The sequence below is a fragment of the Hypanus sabinus genome, chromosome 11, assembly GCF_030144855.1.
Source record: "Hypanus sabinus isolate sHypSab1 chromosome 11, sHypSab1.hap1, whole genome shotgun sequence".
In the NCBI taxonomy this organism is placed as follows: domain Eukaryota; kingdom Metazoa; phylum Chordata; class Chondrichthyes; order Myliobatiformes; family Dasyatidae; genus Hypanus; species Hypanus sabinus.
In genome coordinates, this window is record NC_082716.1 from 58232417 (window position 1) to 58254239 (window position 21823).

A 21823-nucleotide genomic window follows, 5' to 3' on the forward strand; every position below is an offset into this window, starting at 1 on the left:
CTTCTTGAAGAGTGGAGTGACATTTGCAATTTTCCAGTCTTCCAGAACCATGGCAGAATCCAGTGATTCTTGAAAAGATCATTACTAATGCCTCGACAATTTCTTCAGCCGCCTCTTTCAGAGCCCTTGGGTGTGGACCATTTGTTCCAGCTGACTTATCTACCTTCAGACCTTTCAGTTTCCCAAGCACCTTCTCCCTGATCATGCCAACTTCACTCACTTCTGCCCTTGACACTCTTGAAATTCTGGATATTATTTGGAGGTCTTTATGTTACTCCCGCCAGGGTCTTTTTACCCTTGCAGTTTCTTAGCTCTACCCACAGTGATTCGACACCTTCCAATCCTATGTCACCTCTTTCTAAGGATTTGATTTCACTTATTACCAACACAGCCATGCCACCCCCTCTGCCTACCTGCCTGTCCTTTTTGTACAATGTATATCCTGGATTTTAAGTTCCCAGCTGTAATCTCCTTTCAGCCAAGATTCTGCCAATTTCTGATGTTTCCTTACTACTTAAAGGAAACACCATTTAAGAAGATCATGCTTTATTCCTAACCTTTGACATGAAACATTTGCTAGTCTTAAAACTTCATGGAGTTCAGTTTAAAGTCTTTTGCTTTCTGAAGAACTTTATTGACTTTTTTCATAACTTGAATAAACATGTTTCAAAATTGTGTCCTTTTGTCTGCTTCCTTCTTGTCAGTACTGAATATGCTATAAACAAGCTGAAGCACGAAGGCAATGAGGATGGAATGTACGTGTTGCGATGGAGCTGCACAGATTTCAGTCACATCCTTATGACGGTAGCATGCAGTGGACCCTCGGAGGTAACTTTGGTGAACGCTTTTGAGCAATACATTTCTTTTGTTTCTTTCAACTTCATGTTGCAAATGATATCCAAGGTGAACAATTTTTGTAGAAAACTTCAGCTGTCATCGTTGGGGGGGGGGGGGGGGAAGAAAACTTGGTATCTTTTTTGAGGAAAAGAATTAAGTATTCAAAACCCACATAGACATGTTTTGTATTTTACTGGGATCAAACACTGTTCTTAAAAGAAGGCAATCAGATCTTCAAGTCTCTGCAATCTCTTCTGCTCACTGTCCTATAAAACCAGCAGATTTTCCGAAGGATAAGCAGCTGACTGGTTATATTTCAGATCAGCAATCATCTACTAGTTGAGGCCATAGATACTACTCATTCCTTGATTTAGAAGTTCACTTTCATTTAATTGTAAATGAGTGGTTCTGTTGCTGGGAAATCACTTCTTCGAATGAGTTTGTGCAGTGGTAATATTCCATGTGGAATATTTCAATTAATATTCCAAGTAATGTCCCAGTATTCTATAGAAAGCTATTTCACAGTGACACAAGACAGCAGCCAATTTCCATTTTTAGATGTTTATTTCTGAAGTTGTAAAATTTTGTCACTTAATTGACAGAGTTGGAATACTGCACACCCCTTTATGTTTGCCAGTAAGGTAAGTTTATCCACACATGGGTTGGTGGCTATATGGAACAAGTTGCTAGGGGAGATGATGGAAGCAAGTATAGTTAAAAGATTGAAAAGGGTTGGTTGGGTATGAAGTTTGTAGAGGGATACAGACTTAATCCCAGCAGGTGGGATTAGTATTGGTAAGCCTTTGGAGTTGGCATGGTTCAGGTGGGCAGAAAAAGCTCACTTCTGTGCTGCGCAATTTATGATTCTGTGACCTATTGCACTGCAAACAGAAATACTGGGACTGGAAGCAGTTGGCCAGGCATGTCGGATGTTAAGCCAATTGATACTGTTTTACCATCAAAATCCAAGTTGGTCTGAAACACTGAAGAAGTGTTGTCAACGAGAAAATAAAAAATACAAACTGAAACATTTCAAGCACTTACTGGGGGGTACGTGCAGAACAATACAAAAAAAGAAAGAAATTGCAGCAGTCTTGGTATTGTTTTTAAAAGTGTTTTGAAATAGAAAATAACCACTAGGTTTAGTTTAGTTGAGGAAACATTTATTTTGAGGATTACTGTCTTTAAAATGTTGAATATCTGAACTGTGCTTGGGAACATTGTGCAATCTCAAAAATAGATTTGGTGCCAGTATAATTGCATTAATTATCCCAAAATCTTTGTGCATGAGATCAACCAGTATTGTCAATCCATTGTTGTTTTTGCCTAAATTGTAACTGCTTGGATTTCTTTTAGATGTACTTTGCAGAGTGTGGATTCTGCTCATTTGTCCGGGTAAAATAAATGAGAGCCCAGCACCTAAACCACAGGGCCCACGGTTTCTGCAGAAGTTTAACATATAAGCTGTAGTGATCAATTTGTTCTGGAGTATATGAGTGTTATACACAGTGACATTGCAGTGAAATTTGTTCCTGGAAATATAAAATCTTTGGAAATTGAGAATTTGAGTACTAGTGAAAGGGATATTTTTAGCCAAGACTAATTGCATCTAAACATTATTAAAATTAGCTGGCAAAAACACAACTGTTTAGCCTGATTAAATTTTAAACTGGACTCAGTTATCTGTATTTCAAAGGTTGTGTCAGTTTTCCCACAGAGCTCCACAGGGAGGAAGGAGATGATAAAAGAAAAAAATAGGTCTGCTTATTATTTTAAATGATGAAAGTTTGCAGCATGCTATTGTGCATAGGGACTTGGGAGTGCTTGTGCATGAATTGCAAAATGTTGGTTTGCAGCTGGAAAAGGTTACCAAGAAGTCAAGTAGAATGTTGTACTTCATTGCTAGAGGGATTAAATTGAAGAGCGGGGAGGTTATGCTGTAACTATAAAGGGCATTGGTGAGGCTGGATCTGGGTTACTGTATGCAGTTCTGGTCTCCCTGAAGAAAGGCATACTGACTTTGGTTGTGGTTCAGAGGATGTTAGCGGGTTTGATTCCAGAGATGAGGTGGCTAACCTATGAGGAAAATTTGAGTTGCCTGGGATGAAACTTGTTGGAATTTAAAAGAATGAGAGGAAATCTCATAGAAACATATTAAACTATGATGGAGATAGTTACGCTGGAGGCAGGAAAATTATTTCCACTGTTAAGTGAGACCAAAACTAGAGAAATAACCTCACGATTCAGAAGAATAGATTTTTGTTGGAGTCAAGGAGAAACTACTTTTCTCAGAGAGTAGTGAATCTGTGAAATTCTTTGTCTAGGGAAGCCCTGGAGGCTAGCTCTTTAAGTATGTTTAAGTCACAGTTTAGATAGATTTTTGCATAGTAGAGGAATTAAGGAATGTGGAGAAAAGGCAGGTAGATAAAATTGAGTCCATAGCCAGGTCAGTCAGCCATGATCTTATTGAATTTAAAGCAAGCTCGATGGACAAGATGACCTACTTCCTGCTCCTATTTCTGACATTCCTTGTAAAGCTTAACTTGAATTGAGTGCATTTAAGAGTACTGATGATTCACATTCGTAATGCAGGGTCATAAAAAGCCTTTGCCCAGCTTCACCGTGGCAGCACCAAAACAGTTGTAGGCCTTGCATTGGTAAGTGGAGTTGGAAATTGGGCACTGTTGGATTTGCGCCTCATCTTTCTACTGTCAGTAATACTATTACAGGATATATGCTGCTTCCTCTAAGATGTCTCACCTGATTGCTTTAAAGTCAATAGCCACTTCACTAGAGCTAAAATTAAGTTTAAGCACATTTGCATTGTAGATCTCATCTACTTATAAAGGAAACGATGGCCTCCACTTTTTGCAAGGACTCGAAAGTGGCAAACTTTGCTGTAAATTTCTGACATTGTCATTTGTTTTCCCCAGCGCATTGACTTTTGTGATCGAAGCAGTGGTTCGAGAGTGCTAAAGCAGTACAAGAATTTTCAGATTGAGGTGAACAAGTCATCTGGATACAAACTACATGGCTCTGACAGTTATTTCCCAAACCTCAGGGACCTCATGAATCATCTCAAAGGACAGATTCTTAAAACCGAGGATATCAGCTTCCAACTGAAAACCTGCTGCCCACCAAAACCTCGAGGTAAGGACAATGAGAGCAGCTGCATTTTTAAAGTGAAAGGCCTGGGGCCTGTGTGCAGAGACCCATCAAAGTTGCATTGAGTAGCAGAGAAATTGAAGGATCTCTGGTGATAGTTTTCTGGTGACGAGGTTTGCAAGGCCTTTATTATCTTGGAGTATCAAGAGACCAAGGACTAAGCCAAGTTCTGAACTGGAATATGTGAAGAATCTATTGGCTAGAAATTCATCCTCAATCAGAAATGCAATGTCAATCTACATTAGTAGCTACAGTTTGAAAGTGGGGCAGGAGAAGCAATTGTATTGTTTCCCTGGAGTATGTTATCAGAAGTGGCAGTGCTAATGCTACAGGAGGTTCTAATGAAACCACTGAATTCAATGCCCTCCTTTCATTCCACTTTCTGCCTAGCCCACAATCTCTTCTGTTGTACAGGATGAAGATGGTATAAGCACTTGTTTGTTTTTAACCAACCCCATCCCACCTTTCCCTGATAACTTTATATATCCTTTCTCCTTCACTGTTGTTTGACAAGAGTAAAGGTCAGCAAGAGAGAATGGTGAAGGTATACTTGGTGCTGCTTGGTTTTGCACCTGATTAGACACAAGATATGCATGTGGAGAGATATTGAGTCCAAGTGGTCAATATCAATAGCAGAGGATGTGGGTAACTCGGGTGCCAACTTGCTAGAAGGGGGAGATCTTGGAGAGGTACAAATCTTGATAAGTTTGCTTTCAGAAGTAGGTTTACAGGGTAGATTTCTTGGAAGAGTTCAGTATGTTGGAAGGCCTGCCTAGAAACATTAATGAGTATGGAGGAGTCTGACTCCTAAAGGGTTCTCTTAAGAGCTTGGAGCTCACCCTTTCTGGCATTGAAGGAACAACCAGGTTCCTCCATAACCCTGTGGACTGAGTATGATGCATTGCTGACAGCTGCCATCTCTGCTTCTACAGCATCAGCCACACCCACCCCATGTCTGGATGCAGCAATGGAAGCTGAGATTGAAACCAGGTAGTCAGCTCGCTGCTAAGCAGACTCACATCATTATAATGTGGATAGTGGATGGATCTGCAGGATATCACAGTGGCCCAAGTGTCTCCTCCAACAGATGACCTGGTTGTTCACTTTCTTTTCCCCTGTAGTGGTGAAGGGTCCATTGAGTACAGGCCTGCTTTCTCCCCCAAGATGAGGGCATTTGTACTTCAGTCTCTGTAAGCCCAGCAGTGTCCATGCTGTTGCCTGGGCCCCATCTCCACGTTCACACTGAGAGGATGTAACCTGAAGCTAGAGGTTCGAAGTCCAGGAGCCAGTCAACAGCCAGCTGTGGTCTTCCCATTGAAAGCGTGTTTGACCAACTAGCTGTAGTCAATGAGGGTACTGCGTGGGAAGACCACGACTCTCTAGCGCATGGCCCAAGCTGACACTAGAGTGCACACTGATTTTTTTTTTCATATCCTTTGCCACAATTTCCCTCTTATTTCAATATTTATTTAGTGTTAGCTATTATATTTGTTTTATGATCAAATAGTTTATTTTACCAGTGATGGGGAAGGTTAAGAGTGTGGGACTACAACTGAATGGAGAAGTAGGACTAAGGTTGCTAACGCTGTGATTGACTGCTTTGGCTGTGGGCTCCCTTTCCCTGTTCTTCATGTGAGATGGATGGTGATGGTGGCTGCCTGCTCATGATGCTGGAATTGTGTTGCAAGGCATGAGACTGGTTTTTCTGTTGTTTTAGCAGGTCACAGATGTGTGTTCTCACGTGCTGTGGAAACCTCGTTCACACGTTTGTTCAAACTGGAGCCTTGAGTCATGTTGATCCAGTGAATTCTCCCTGTTGCATAAAAAAGAAACTCCCTTTGGTTTGGCATTAGGAATACAGATAGCATAGTGAATTAACAAAGAATGAAGACAGCTAAACTGCTGCAAGAATACTGTGAATTGACCTATATAGTCATTAAGTGGTGCAACATGAAATGGGACCTCAGTATGAAATGGGGCCTGTGGTCCACTGGGTTTGCACTGATCGCCAAACACCTATTGACACTGAGCTCAGTTTTGTTTCCCTTGTATTCCCATCAACTTCCCCAGATTCTACCACACTAGGGGCAATTTACAGTTGCCAATAAACCTACTGAATCATGAATCTTTGGGATGTGGGAGGACATCTGGGTAACTCAGAAGAAAAGCCAGGCAATCACAAGGAGAATGTCTATATAACCAGCACCTGAGGTCAATGTTAAACCCAGGTCATGAGAGCAGCTCTACCAGCTCTAGGGACTGGAATCCTTACTAAGTTGAAAAGTAGCTTTTGAACTCAGTGGGCTTAGTTGGTGACGAGTTGCTCATGGGGAAACCTGTTGACATTGCCAGCCCTTCATTCCAAATGAAATCAATTCACTCTGAATGACAAGCTATAGTGACTGATGGTATATGATTTTGCCAGTAGGTCCAGCTCAAAACTGGCAGCACCACGTATGTCAACTCCACAGCCATGGGATGTGGTCCTTGCCTTTGGTCTGAGTTTGGGACCAGAGAAATCATAAACTTTATTTGTAGTTTCTGTCAGTTAGAAATTCTTTCAGTGCAGCCTGTCTTAGGGTTATTGCTTCATGTAGAAACCTCTGAGAGTTGGTGTTTGATGATTAGGCTGGTGAGAGAGCATCATACTGCTTAATATGTGTCCTAGTGTGGGAGCTTCTGGAGTTGACAGCAGCTGAGGTTGAAATTGAACCCAGGTCACTAGAGGTGTGAGGCAACAGCTCTCCCAGCTACACCACTGTGCCACCTCCAAGGAGTGCTAAGCTGAAATGTAGTAAGCTTAGCGTTTAGTTGGTAGCACATTGGGGAAGCCTGTCATGGAATTGTTGACCTGCTGAATGGAAGTGTGGTGAATGATATGATCTGCATATCTTCATTAGGGGTTAAATGAACTTGCTAATACCTATACAGTACCAGGAAAGCAGAAGACATAGTTTCTGTCTTAAATGTACCTTGTGCATCATATATGTCATATTGAAACACAAAGGATGCATGTACTACCCAAAATAATTGGTATCTCGGTTCTCAAAAGGCTTATAGCTACAGCGATGGGTATGTTTGAAGTCATGTACTTAGATGTGCATAATGTGTGCAATAGAATACAACACAGATTTTACTTGTTTATAAAAACATAAAGTGAATCAGAAATGTTATTCATGAGTTGCACTTTACTAATGGAAAGCGTATAGCAGGCACCATGGAATTATCCACTTATCAAAGGCAATATATTATTCATTGAACGCAAGAAACTTTACATGACTTGTGAATAAAAATTGGCTTATGATGGTAATTGACCAGGTTAAATTCCCCTAATTAATTAACCTAATTAATTTAATATATGTTTTGCTCATTAGTCAATGCAGATCTATTTTCTTTACATGTTTATTGCAGAAGGAAGTTTCTTATCAAAACATCTTGTTCTGACTGACCTTTAGATGTGGCGGGTGTGATTTTCTGCAGACCATATTAAGCCTAACGTTGTTTGAGAATCCTTATTTATATGTTGGAAGTGTGTTCGGAGAGCTAGTTTAAAGAAATACTGTTTACACTTTATGCCAGAAACTACAGACGGTTTTGACATGAAACTTTACAAACATTTTATTGAAATCACTGTTGCTCCATCATCCCATTCTGCATTTTTATTTTAAAGATTTGAGACAAAATCCAGTGCAGGAAGGACAGAGTTAATGTGGTCGTACTTTGTTTATCAAGTTTCTGTTTCCTGACTGACTGAAGGGACCTGTTGACTGGCTGGAATTCACTTAAAGATATACATGTCTTTGCAATGTTTTTTAACTGCTAAATTCCAAGCAGACTTGATGTTAAAACTGTGAATTTGTCTAGATTTCATTTACCTGTAAGTTTCTGTGCATTTAGACCTTTCCCATTTAGACATCCCTTAGCAGCCATTCTTTCTGCTAGCTTTCACACAGTGGTCTGCCACATGAAAACTATCACTCAATGTAAAGTTGCTAAAATGATTTGTCAATAAATAATTTGTAGCACACATATAGACACTTTGGCTGATAGGCTACAAAGCCACCATCTATACACCTTTCCTCTTTTGAACCCGCACTTACAAGCCTACGCACTGCTAAAACCTACTCGTACTATGCAGTCCCACATGTACACCCACGCAGTTCCCTTAACAAGCCCACACATCGTACATTTTGAACTTTACAGCTATTAACAAAATTAAAAAGAAATGTAAAACACAATCAAGGGGAAGTTATTGACTCACTGACCAGAGATAGTGCTGCTGTGGTCAGAAGAGCAATACCTATTACAAAGTTGCTTTAAATTGAAATGGCTACAACTGACTTTTTTAAAGTTCAATTTATGTTTCATAAGCAAAGAATGCAATTCTCTTTGTGCTTTGTCTATTTAACACCTGGAGCTTGCTCTGACATTTAGTGAGAATGTGATTGATTTATTCCTCACGTTCAAAGTAAATTTATCAACGAAGTATATGTGTGTCATTTTCTGCAACCCAGAGATTCATTTTCTTGAGGGTGTACTCAATAAATCCATAATAGAATAATAACCTTAATATAATCAATGAAAGACTACACCAACTTGGGTGTTCAACTGGTATGAAAAAGACAACAAATTATGCAAATACAAAAAGAAAGAAATAATAAGTAAATAAGCAATAAATATTGAGAACGTGAGATGAAAAGTCCTTGAAAGTGAGTCCATTGTTTGAGGGAACATTTCAATGATGGGTCAAGTGAAGTTGAGTGGGGTTACCTCTTTGGTTCAAGAGCCTAATGGTTGAGGGGTAAGAACTGTTCCTGAACCTGGTCATGTGAGTCTTAAGAGTCTGGTACCTTCTTCTGACAGCAGAAACGAGAAGAGAGCGTATCCGGGGTGGTGGGGTCTCTGATGATGGATGCTGCTTTCCTGCGACAACGCTTCATGTAGATGTGCTCAGTGGTGGGAAAGCTTTATGGGTGATGTGCCAAATCCACTACTTTTTGTATAATTTTCCTTTCAAGGACATTGGTGATTGCATATTATGACAGGATGTGATGCAGCCAATCTATATGCCCTCCACTCCACATCTATAGACGTTTGTCAAACCTTTAGCTATCATGCTGAATCTTTGCAAACTCCTAAGGAAGTAGAGGGACTGCCAAACTACATTTGTAATTACACGTGTCCTGGGCCAGAACACGTCCTCCAAAATAATAACAACCAAGGAATTTAAAGTTGCTGACCCTCTCCACCTCTGGTCCTTCAATGAGGACTGGCTCATGGACTTCTAGTTCCCTCTTCATGAAGTCGGTAATCAGCTGTGATATTACTGAATAATGATTCAGACAAAAACCTGTTGAACTCAGACTTGAAAAGTTTTATGAACATAGAATTGACCTAGTGTCCAAACTTCCAGCACTCTGTGCTTTTTTGAAAATATTTGCTGATTTCAACTACTGAATGGCTTAGTCCCAGTTGTAAGATTACTTTCTATGAATGCAGATTCCTTCACCAACAAAACGAGTTTCTAAGTATCAACCCAATCAACTTCTGTAAACACTGTAATAGTTGACTGGGTTAATATTTATCCTATAGACTTCTAGTCTTGACAATTTTATGCAACCTGCTCTTATACTTAATGCTGTAAATGCCAGTATTTCTGTATGAATTTGCACTGCATCCTTCCAAGATCAGAATATCTTTGAGCGAAAGCTCCATTTGGGTTAGAACAATCTATATAATGGATTCATCACAAGTTTTCTTTAAGGCTTACTTGATAAAGGAACAACTACCACTTTGGCTTTTTCCAATTACTTACGGTGCCTCTGATTTAATATTTAAGATCCTAAGATATAGGAGCAGAAGTAGGCAATTTGGCCCAGTGTGTCTGCTCTGTCATTCAATCATGGGCTGAGTGAAGTGTGTGACTAACCAAATAACCTTTTGTTTCTCTGCGGTTCCTGACAGAAAATATTCCATCTTCATGTAATCCAAAGAGGAAAGCCATCCGTTGCTCCACAGCAAGCTGGCGGCTTTGTAGACTGTTTTTTTCCCCCTTGTAACTTCCTGCTTCCTCCACAGAATGTATGGTGCCTCCAAACTCATTGCTATTTGCAAATGTATAACACGAGTCACTGACTTCAGCAGATTTGACCTACCTTCCACTTTGCAGTGATGTTTACAATTGTCTGCTCCAGATGATGAATGCTGTGTTCCTTCCCTTCTCTTATTTTTAGATTCTTGAGTACCTTTTGTATTTTTTTCCTCAAACAGTGAGACTCAAAATGCATAGTTTACAAGTTAACTATTTCCTTATTATTCATTGAATCAGGGGTTCCCAACTTTTTTTTTATGCCATGGGCTAATATCATTGTAAGTGGGATCTCTTGCATTAAATCATCAATTGAATCTATCATTAGTCATCTAAATTCCCAGATTCTCGTTTTTTTCAGATCACCATTAACTCTGTGCTCTGTTTCTCATGTTTACAGCATTATTTTTCATGTTTTTCTCATCTCTATTTTCTCTATTTACTCCTTCTCTCAACAGGGTATTTGCATTAACAAGCCTCTGTTACATACACCCGTCACTCCTCATATACACACAACTAACAGCAATCTGTTATCCATTTGCTCTTGGTCTTCGTCCTGTTGCAGGTATTCTCTTTACTCTCTTCTGAACTGAAAATTACGCTGCAACATTAAATCTGTCTCTCTTTCTCTCTTTACAGGTGCTTTTCTGCACACTATTTATAACATTTTTAGTTTCTATTACTTTCATCATTTGTGCTAGTCCCAGAGAATATGTGAATTGAATTCTCAGTGTAACCATATTTTATTCCATGGTTCCCTGAACTCTGTATTCACTCACTCAAAGTTACATTCACTCACACGTGATGCACCTGATGAAATTTCACAATAGTTAAAGTAGTGGACAGGATCTTATCTATCTGCATATTTTATAAAATTCCTCACGAGACTGTTCACTAATCTTTACAATTCATGGAGTTGTAGATAAATATTGACCTATTTGCCTGTGCATCCAGAGACAAAGTTGAGATCCTGAGGAAGATATGATTAGTGAGGTCCATAGTTGCTAGGGTTAGAAGGGCACACAATCCTGTTTGTTAGTGGCGTAATAATCAGCGGCATTCTAAGCCACTTGGACAAAAACAAAATACCGCTTTGGATCTGTTGGGAGGAGGGGTGAGCTACCGGGGGGAATCTGCAATGCCCGATCTCTGTGGCTCAGAAAGGCGGGGGTGGGGGGAATGGGTGTGCCGTAGTGATAAGAGATTCCATAATTAGATGAACAGACAGCAGATTCTATGGACACTGAGATGACATGTTGCCTCCCAGGTGCATGTCTCTGATTGTCAGGGATGTCTCGGATTAGGTCCACAGCATTCTCCAGGGGGAGGGTGAACATCCAGAGGTCATAGGTAGGAAAACAGGAGGTCCTGAAGAGAGAATATAGGGAGTCAGGTAGAAAGCTGAAACACAGGACCTCGAGGCTAGTATTCTTTGGATTGCTGCCTGTGCCATACACCAGTGAAGGTAAGAATTGGACGATTTGGTAGATGAATGCATGACTAAAGAATCAGTGCAGGGGCAGAGTTTCAGATTTCTAGGTCATTGGGATCTTTTCTGTGTAAGGAATGACCTGTACAAAAGGAGCATGTTACACCTAAACCCGAAAAGGACCAATATCCTTGAAGGCAGGTTTGCTAGAACTGTTGGGGAGGATTTAAGTTAATTTGGCAAGGGGATGGGAACCAGAGTGATGAGGCAGTAGGTATCCAACTAAATGCAGTTTGCAATGAGACTGTGAGGAAGGGCAGGCAGATAATAGAGTAAGGTTGCAGTCAGTGGGAAGAGTTAAAAGGTAATGGGGACAAAATCAAATGTGGTGATGAATACAGGACCAAAGGTGTTATATTTGAATGCATGCAGTAGACAGAATAAGGTAGGTGATCTTACAGAACAGTTAAGATATTGGCAGATATGATATTGTGGCTATCACAGAGACATGGCTGAAAGGAGATCATGGTTGGGAGTTTTAACATCCAAGAATGCCCAATGAATCGAAAGGACAGCCAGGCAAGTAGGTAGAGGAGGTAGGGGAGCTCTGATGGTAAAAATTGAAATCAAATTCTTAGAAAGAGATGATATGTAGAAGCCTTGTGGGTAGAGTTAAGAGTGCAAAGGTAATAAGACCCTGGTGGGAGTTGTATACAGACCTCGGAACAGTAGATAGGATGTGGACTGCAAATTATAAAAGGAGTAAGAAAAGGCATGCCAAGAGGGCAATGCTGCAATAGTTATAGGGATTTCAGTATACAGGTAGATTGGGATAATTGGGTTGGTGCTGGATCCCAAGAGGGAGAATTTGTAGAATGCCTATAGGATGGCTTTTTAGAGCAGCTCGTGGTTGAGCCCACCAGGGGGAATGGTAATTCCCAATTGGGTGTTGGGTAATGAACCAAATTTGATTAAGGGGCTTAAGATAAAGAAACACTTAGGAGACAGTGATCATAATATGTTAGAAGTCACCCTGCAGTTTGAGAGGGAGAAGCAAAAATCAGATGTATCAGTATTAAAAGAGTAAAGGGAATTGCAGAAGAATGACAGAGGAGCTGGCCAAAGTTGATTGAAAGGGGGTACCAGCAGGAATGACAGCAGATAAAATCCAACAGAAGACAACTAAAAAAGCCATAAGGAAAGAAAAAATGAGAGATGAAGGTACGCTAGTCAGTAATATAATAAAGGATACAATATGTTGTACAAGAGAAATGAGAGTGGATGTCTGTCCACTGGAAAATGATGCTGGAGAGGGGAACAAAGAAATGGCAGACCGATTTGGATTTTGAGAAGGACTTTGATAAGCTCCCGCACATGAGGCTGCCAAACAAGGTCGAAGCCTATGATGATACAGGAAAGATACTAACTAGCCTGGATAGAAGATTGGCTGACTGGCAGGAGACAAAGAGTGTGAATGAAAGGAGCTTTTTCTAGTTGGCTGCCAATGGCTTGTGGTGTTCAGCAAGGGTAGGTGTTGGGACCAGTTCTTTTCATGATATATGTCAGTGATTTGGATGATGGAATTGATGGCTTTGTGACCAGGTTTGCGGATGACACGAAGATGGGTGGAGGGGCAGATAGTGTTGAGAAAGCAGGGTATCTGCAGAAGGACTAAAAGTTAGGGAATGGGCAAAGAAGTGGCAGGTGGAATACAGTGTAGGGAAGTGCATGATCATGCAATTGATCATGATCATGGTAGAAGGAATAAAGGTGTGAACTATTTACTAAATAGCTAGAACATTTCAAAAAGGTGCAAAAGGACTTTGGAGTCCTTGAGCAGGATGTCCACAGGTTGATTTGCAGGTTGAGTCAGTGGTAAGAAAGGAAAATGCAATGTTAGCGTTCATTTTGATAGACAAGAATACAAAAGCAAGAATGTAATGCTGAGGATTTATAAGGCATTGGTAAAACTGTATCTGAAGTATTGTGAATAGCTTTGAGCTCTGTATCTGAAAACAAAAAATGATGTGCTGGCATCAGGGAAGGACCATATTGCTGGAAGGTTTACAAAAATGATCCCAAGAATTAAAGGGTTAACATAGTGCTTGATGGCTTTGGGCCTGTATTCGCTTCAGTTTAGAAGCATGAGGGGGGATCTCTCTGAAACCTATGGAATATTGAAAGGCCTACAATGGGGGAGTCTAGAACCTGAGTACACAGCATCAGAACAGGGACATCCATTTAGAACAGTGGTGAGGAAAATTTCTTTAGCCAGAGAGTCGTGAATCTATGGAATTCATTACCACATACAGCGGGCACGCCATCATTGGCTATATTTAAGGTGGAGGTTCATAGGTTCTTGATTATTCAGGGCATCAAGGTTATGGGGAGAAGGCAGGAGAATGTGTTTGAGAGGGACAATAAATTGGCCATGATGGAATGGACTTGATGGGCCAAATGGCCTAATTCTGCTTCTATGTCTTTTGGTCTTAAATTTAAATTTAGAGCAAATAAAACTGGCAGCTGGGATTTCAAAATGGGCAATTTTGATGTCCTCCACTGTAGTTGTAACAAGAAGATAGAGACTTTTTTAAGTATGTAAAACCTAATACCAATTAATAGACTGGATTTTTTTTGAATATAGAAGAGAAGGGCAATACTTACTTACACATTCACTGTAATGTTATGGGTAGCTGTAAAAATGATTCAAAAGGTTCGTGAGTAGCTGCCCTTTATCCCAAGTCTTGGATTGTAAGGGTAACAGTTATGACATGGCTTGCTGGCACCTTTTAAACTACACCTGGAATACAGTGAGCAGAGCAGTTCCGGACTATTAATGTTTTTTTCTCATTCCCTTGGCCTGTCCCCACTTTCACCACTAGAATAGGGTGCATAGACTTATAGTTCACAATCCAGAATGAAAGTTTCATAATAATCATAAAATGGTATGAAACTGGGTAGAATCTGAAACACAGCAAAAGTATAGAATGTCTGTTGAAATGCACAGATTTACAAGAATACAGGAGTAAAGTGGACATTCAGCTTCTATAAGTTAGGCATTGTTTAATGATCCAATGTATATAATTTTTTTTAAACACAAAGCAGCCGTTCAAGAAGAAGACTAACTTGCACAGAGATCAGAATGAAAATTTTCCCAGTGAAGCTGGGCTGACGGCACAGAGACAGCTAGAAGTAAAATTTATTTCTTATTTATGCTACAGAAATCTCTAATCTGTTGGTGATGACAAAAAGCTGGTCCCAGATTTCACAGCTGACTGCAAACACCTACAACTTAAGTCAATTGAGCTTCCATCGAATCCGCAAGGAGGAGATCTGTGAGGTAGGTCTTTCAATACTGTTCCATTATTACAAACCTGTGCAGGAGTTTCAGTAAGCCCAAAACAAATCACCAATCTTTATTTGTGGGCCTTGTTTGTAAAGTAGGCAATTTTAATATTGAAGATCAGTAGAAGTGATGATTCTCAACAAGATTTTGTATGGAATTATTTTCTGGTGTTGACGTACCAGTGGTATCAGAGGCAGTGCCAGGTGACTGCTTTTAACAACTTCCAAGGAAGTGCAAATCAATAGCGATGTGATTGTTGGAGTTTACAAATGCAGAGATAGAAAGGCATATAATTACATTTGTTAATGGAATAAAATGTCAATGTGATTGTAACATTTAATTACAAAGTGATATTAGTAGATTGAGCAAATGGATAATGATAGTGAATCAATTTCGATGAATGCAATTATGAAATTGGGTCTAAAATTAGAACAGTGTTCTCAAACTGTGAAAAGCTGGAACCAGTAGAGATCAAAAGAGACAAAGCTGGGTGGGGAGGGGAAGGAGGGAGTTTCCAATCCATGTATTCAATATAATGTTGTGAACAAGTATATAAAAAATAATAATCAAAAGTAATTGGATTGCTGAACTTTATCAAGGAGTACAAAGAAAAAGAATTTAAGCAGCTGTACAGGCCCCTGGACTTCAGTGAATGTGCTTTTTCTAGGTTGCCTTTTCCCAGCGTTGCAGCATAGTGCATCTACTCATAATGTTAGTGCTTTATACCATCTACACAGGTAGTATAAAACACTAACTCAGCCAAGATCAACCTATAGAGCAGCGGTTCCCAACCTTTATTTTTATGCCATGGACCCCTACCTTTAACTGAGGGATCCATGGACCCCAGGTGTGTAAACCAGGCAGTGAAATTGGAACCAACGTGGTTTCACAGAGCTTTGACTTCCTGACCAACTAGGGAATTTGGTGTTGCAGTGTAGCACAAATTAGAAATTCAGCACAAGGGGAATTTAGTGAACCTCCGTTTGGTGTGTGGTGCCTCAGCACACCATTCTGCTCCTTTGTTTACCACCCCAACACAACTGCTGACCTCAATCAGTCGTTCTACTTCCTAATTTGTTTCCACTTCCTACTTTAATGTTGTTGTCTCACAGCAATAACAGTTTCTTTGTTGAGTTCCTTTTTGTGTGTGTTTGTGTGGTTTGACACCAGATCTGATGCAGGACCTTTAATTGATTTTACCCAATAGAATGAACACCTTGGAAGAGGAACCAGAACAAACATTTATGCTGGAACACTGAATTACAAAGATGATGATGATGAGAATGCAAGTCTCTATCATACAAAAGACTTACGAGTAGTCCTCAAAATCCTTGATCCCAGTCACAGGGACATCTCACTGGTAAGCTGTAACTGTCCTGCACAGCTGTAACTTTGTTTGAAATCAATAATAATTTTTTGGAACTAGGTTTATTTGTTAGGTTTGGGCAAGGCTGAATACTGCCCATCCTGTTTTTTAATTCCAACATACAGTAGTTTTGACTTGATCCTATCTCTTGACTGACTAAAAAGACACTGGTATGCTTTCAAATGTAGTTTGTATTTTTTTAAAGAATGGAAATCAAGAGAAAACAGAATATTTATTGTTAGACCAAAGACTGAGCCGCCTTTCAATCTGAACAGAGTTTCAAATCGCATCCTTGCTTATTAGAAAAGTAGTCTATGCTCACTTCTATGTTGCCCCTCTTCCTCTCCATGCCAAAATATCTGCACAGAATTCAGGATGTTATCTTTGGAGTCAAGTTTTGCAAAACTGTGATTCACCTGGTTCCAACTCATCCAATCTCATGTCAGAGTGATATCCTGTGCCAAGCTTCATTTGTTTAAATCTTTTCCATGCTCTCTACATCATTGCCAATTTCCCATGCAACAACCAGACAGATGGGGCTTGTCACCATGGTTGGCATCTCATCCAGGAGAATATCTTCGGTATTCACTAAGGAGAAGGATATTGAATTGTGTAAGGTGTGGAAAACAAGTAAGGAAGTTATGGAACCTATGACAATTAAAGAGGTGGAAGTACTGGCGCTTTTAAGAAATTTAAAAGTGGATAAATCTCCGGGTCCTGACAGGATATTCCCCAGGACCTTGAGGGAAATTTGTGTAGAAATAGCAGGAGCTCTGACGGAGATCTTTAAGATGTCATTAGAAACGGGGATTGTGCTGGAGGATTGGCGTATTGCTCATGTGGTTCCATTGTTTAAAAAGGGTTCTAGAAGTAAGCCTAGCAATTATAGACCTGTCAGTTTGACATCAGTGGTGGGTAAATTAATGGAAAGTATTCTTAGAGTTAGTATTAATAATTATCTGGATAGACAGGATCTGATTAGGAGTAGCCAGCATGGATTTGTGCATGGAAGGTCATGTTTGACAAACCTTATTGAATTTTTTGAAGAAGTTACGAGGAATGTTGACGAGGGTAAGGCAGTGGATGTAGTCTATATGGACTTCAGCAAAGCCTTTGACAAAGTTCCACATGGAAGGTTAGTTAAGAAGGTTCAGTCATTAGGTATTAATGCTGGAGTAATAAAATGGATTCAATAGTGGCTAGATGGGAGATGCCAGAGAGTAGTGGTGGATAATTGTTTATCAGGATGGAGGCCGGTGACTAGCGGGGTGCCTCAGGGATCTGTTTTGGGCCCAATGTTGTTTGTAATATACATAAATGATCTGGATGATGGGGTGGTAAACTGGATTAGTAAGTATGCCGATGATACTAAGGTAGGAGGTGTTGTGGATAATGAGGTGGATTTTCAAAGCTTGCAGGGAGATTTATGCCGGTTAGAAGAATGGGCTGAACGTTGGCAGATGGAGTTTAATGCTGAGAAGTGTGAGGTTCCACATTTTGGCAGGAATAATCCAAATAGAACATACAGGGTAAATGGTAGGGCATTGAGGAATGCAGAGGAACAGAGGGATCTAGGAATAACAGTGCATAGTTCCCTGAAGGTGGAGTCTCATGTAGATAGGGTGGTGAAGAAGGCTTTTGGAACGCTGGCCTTTATAAATCGAAGTATTGAGTACAGAAGTTGGGATGTAATGTTAAAATTGTACAAGGCATTGGTAAGGCCAAATTTAGAATATTGTGTGCAGTTCTGGTCACTGAATTATAGGAAAGATATCAATAGATTAGAGAGAGTGCAGAGACGATTTACTAGGATGTTACCTGGGTTTCAGCACTTATGTTACAGAGAAAGGTTGAACAGGTTATGTCTCTATTCATTGGAGCGTAGAAGGTTGAGGGGGGATTTGATCGAGGTATTTAAAATTTTGAGAGGGATAGATAGAGTTGACGTGAACAGGCTGTTTCCATTGAGAGTAGGGGAGATTCAAACGAGAGGACATGATTTGAGAGTTGGGGGCAGAAGTTTAAGGGAAACACGAGGGGGTATTTCTTTACTCAGAGAGTGATAGCTGTGTGGAATGAGCTTCCTGTAGAAGTAGTAGAGGCCAGTTCAGTTGTGTCATTTAAGGTAAAATTGGATAGGTATATGGACAGGAAAGGAGTGGAGGGTTATGGGCTGAGTGCGGGTAAGTGGGACTAGGTGAGATTAAGAGTTCGGCACGGTCTAGCCTGTTTCCGTGCTGTGATTGTTATATGGTTATAACTCTGATCTCAAACCTTTGCTGCCTTGTGTCTATGCCTACTCCTGGGGAAGGCTTTGGGAGTAAACCTAGAGGAAAAATCCAGGGCTGGAATCCCTAGGGTAGTCCTATGTGGAGTTCAACGTTGATTGGCATTTCCTGCAATGCCACTGGTGCCAAAGTGTATCAGTCTCTACTGTTCCTTTGGATTCACCAGCTGCGTGGAGGGGGTGGAGGAAACCTTCTACATGGGTAACATCCATGCTCAACCCTAACTACTGGTCCCCATAATGGCCCAAGGCATCATGTCCAAATCCACAGCCTCATTTCTTTAGGCTTTTCACTTCCTTCAGCTCCAGAACATGTGAAGTTCCAGCTTGAAACAGTACTTGAGATCCTTGCAGAAAATCAGTATTCCCTTAAGTACTGAAACTTTTAGGATACTTTGGTATTAATCCAAAGTCTTGTATTTTATGGGTTAATGTATTAATTGATAGTCTTGTATTTTTCTATCAATAAAGCAAATGTTATTCCCTTTGCAGGCTTTTTTTGAAACCGCTAGCATGATGAGGCAGGTTTCTCATAAGCACATTGTACTCTTACATGGAGTTTGTGTTCGAGATCTTGAGAGTAAGTAACATTTTATTTACTAACTTCCCAGGTGACATTGTATCCTATCAGCTTTGAAATAACATATGAATTTACTCTGGACCAGGGGTTCCCAAGTGGGGTCCATGGACCCCATAGTTGATGGTAGGGGTCCACTGCATAAAATTGGAATTCCTGTTCTAAACTGATAAAAGTGACCTGCATCTGTCTATCTATTTATTGAATTGTTTTTAATCTTGTGCGATAACATGGCCCACTGACAGACTAACAACTGGTGAGTTGTGCCAACAATTTTGCATTCTAGAATTTGATGAATTCTTGGAAAGTAATTAACTGTCCTGTGTTAGTCTACTTTAAAAAAAACCTTTGTATTTGTGTACATAATGTAATGCACACAATTTAAAAAATAAATGCATATTTTAATTTGTTAATGTTCAACAAAACGTGGTACATTACATGTTTGGAACACACATTGAGCATCAGTTGGGCTGTGGAGTAAACAGATTCTGATGTTAAAGGTTTACAGCAGTTCTTGTTACCCTGCCCTCTCCTTGTTCATTCTGGTTACAATGACCAGTTTGTGAATTCTGTAAATGTCAAAAAGGATTGTGCAAAACAGCTGCAGTTCCTTTATCCCAAGGAATGAGGGGATAGGAAATGGAGTGCTGAATCAGAGTTTTAAGATTGACAGCTGCTGCAGTAGTTAGTTATGCATCATTATTACATGTTATCAATGATCATCCATTTTTGTGATAAGTCCCATGTATCAAACTATCTATAGACCTTTGTCATGAAAAAGTTGAAAATTCTTTTATTTAGGGGCTTCACGGTGACTAATAGCGTACTTTATTTGGAGATGAATACGCCTTTTAAAAATCAAAGCATCATTATAACATAGAAGAAAGCCAGTTAAGTGTGTGCCTACTTTTGCTGAAGTAATTCCATCAGCCCCATTCCCACAGACTCTTCCCATAGAGTAGCAGATTGGTCTCTCTCTTGAGTGTTTAAAGACATAGATTGATTCTGGATAGGGTGAATTCCAGATAGTAAGTGCTGAGCAGAGAAGTATTTTTGCATTCCTCTTTTTCAACTTTTGCCCAAAGTTTGAAGTCTGTGCCCCTGAGGGAATAATGAATCTGAAATACAGAAGGAATTAAATCTTTCTTTTGGTGGTTAATTTTAAAACAATGCACAGCCAGTCAATGGAGTTGTTGCTCCTGTACAGCAACAGACTTGTGAGTTGTCTTTTTCCTATTAAAACTGTCCAGCTATTTATGTTATTTAAAATTGACACAAAAGATTTATTGTTAGAGTCATTAAATTATGACATTAAGTGGTACTTAAGTTGTTTATTACATCTTTACATAGATTAAGTTTTTAGTCTGCAACCAGTATTTTATATTCCAGTGACCATCTCTGTTAATGTACTCTAATATGAGTACAATTTTATTAAGAATGGACACAATGGAGGGGCACCTGTACATCTAAAGTTTGCCCATCTTCAATCACAGTCCAGTGGTCTCAGAATCTAACGAGTAGCTGTTCCAGGTGATCAGTAGACTTGGCCACTGTAAGAAGAGAAACCTTAATTTCAGTATTTCATAATCACTGCTTCTCAGAACATGCTGCATCAAACTGATCTAATCAGAAATGATGATCTGCACAGGCTGTTTTGTTTCTGTTGCTAGATTACTTGACTGTTTTTAGAATTTCTCCCATTACAGCATATATGGGGTTTTTCAACAAGAAACTTTGATCATTTGTAATATCTCTTAAAGCTTCCACAAAACTAACTACAGAATGTGTTGCTGATCCTTAAGGAGAAGAAAGTTGGCATCTCTAGAAGGCCCAAAGTTAAAGCTGTATTGTTTAGTTCATGATGTTCAGAATAAGACCTTTACATCATCGTTGTCATCTCCCTTTGTAATTATAGAAAATGTGCCTGAATAACAATTGCCATTGCCTTTCATACTGTTATTGATGAAGAGCTTAATGGTGACATATTGTGCAGAATTTATCTGCTCTGAAGCTTCATCAAATTAGTGGTACAAGAAACAAATGAGGGATTAATAGGTGCACATACACCTTTCTGTAAAACATTTCATAGCAAGTTCAATTTCCTTTTAAAATTCTTGTATTTCTGATCAAAAAGGAGACCAATTCTGATCAATAATGATGAAGGTTCAAAATGCCATCTATTTTTTTCTAGATATCATGGTTGAAGAATTGGTTGAATTTGGACCACTTGATTTGTTTATGCATAGAGAGCGTGAACAGCTTTCAAATTTCACACCTTGGAAATTTCTGGTTGCTAAACAGTTGGCAAGTGCATTGAGCTATCTGGTAAGAATGCTATATTAAACATACTAAAATGTATATGCACGTGCATAATGTAACTTGTAATAAAGAAAAAGTGCAGTCTAAATAAATCTGAGTGGAGAATGATGCTAATAACATGATAAAAACAAATATCAGATTGACCTTAGTATTAGTGAATGTAAGTTCCTGCATTTTTAATTAAAATATTTTGGAGAAAGCTGAGTATTACAGAGGAAAGAGGTATATGGGGTTTCATATTTTCAATAGTTCATTTGGTTTAAAAAAAACATTGCAAAACTTGATGACAACAGTTAGATAGTGAAGAAGATCATCAAAGGATACAGTTAATTATAGATCGATGCAGATACAGGCAGATGAGGTTTAGTCTGGGCAAGTATGAGGTATTGCATTTTGGAAGCTGAGCTGG

The 21823-nt window shown here is 39.6% G+C and overlaps 2 protein-coding genes across 7 annotated transcripts in view; one reads left to right on the forward strand and one right to left on the reverse strand.

Annotated features, from left to right (window-relative positions):
* Window positions 1-21823, forward strand: part of jak1 (Janus kinase 1) — a 123913-nt gene that overhangs the window by 77373 nt on the left and 24717 nt on the right. For all 3 annotated transcript variants that reach the window (XM_059984389.1, XM_059984390.1, XM_059984388.1), the window contains exons 9-14: window positions 705-828; window positions 3771-3987; window positions 14741-14859; window positions 16073-16225; window positions 19011-19098; window positions 21287-21420. In XM_059984389.1, the coding sequence (XP_059840372.1) occupies window positions 705-828; window positions 3771-3987; window positions 14741-14859; window positions 16073-16225; window positions 19011-19098; window positions 21287-21420 (835 nt within the window). The remainder of the gene's footprint in view (window positions 1-704; window positions 829-3770; window positions 3988-14740; window positions 14860-16072; window positions 16226-19010; window positions 19099-21286; window positions 21421-21823) is intronic.
* The window catches only part of raver2 (ribonucleoprotein, PTB-binding 2), a 205901-nt gene that overhangs the window by 9416 nt on the left and 174662 nt on the right, over window positions 1-21823 (reverse strand). Inside the window, exon 16 of one of the 4 annotated variants that reach the window (XM_059984399.1) lies at window positions 19167-20645. The exons of 2 other annotated variants lie outside the window; for them this stretch is intronic. In XM_059984399.1, the coding sequence (XP_059840382.1) occupies window positions 20583-20645 (63 nt within the window). In that variant the 3' untranslated portion in view covers window positions 19167-20582. Of the gene's footprint in view, window positions 1-19166; window positions 20646-21823 lie in introns of those variants that run through there. One more of the 4 variants, XM_059984400.1, reaches the window with a different exon arrangement.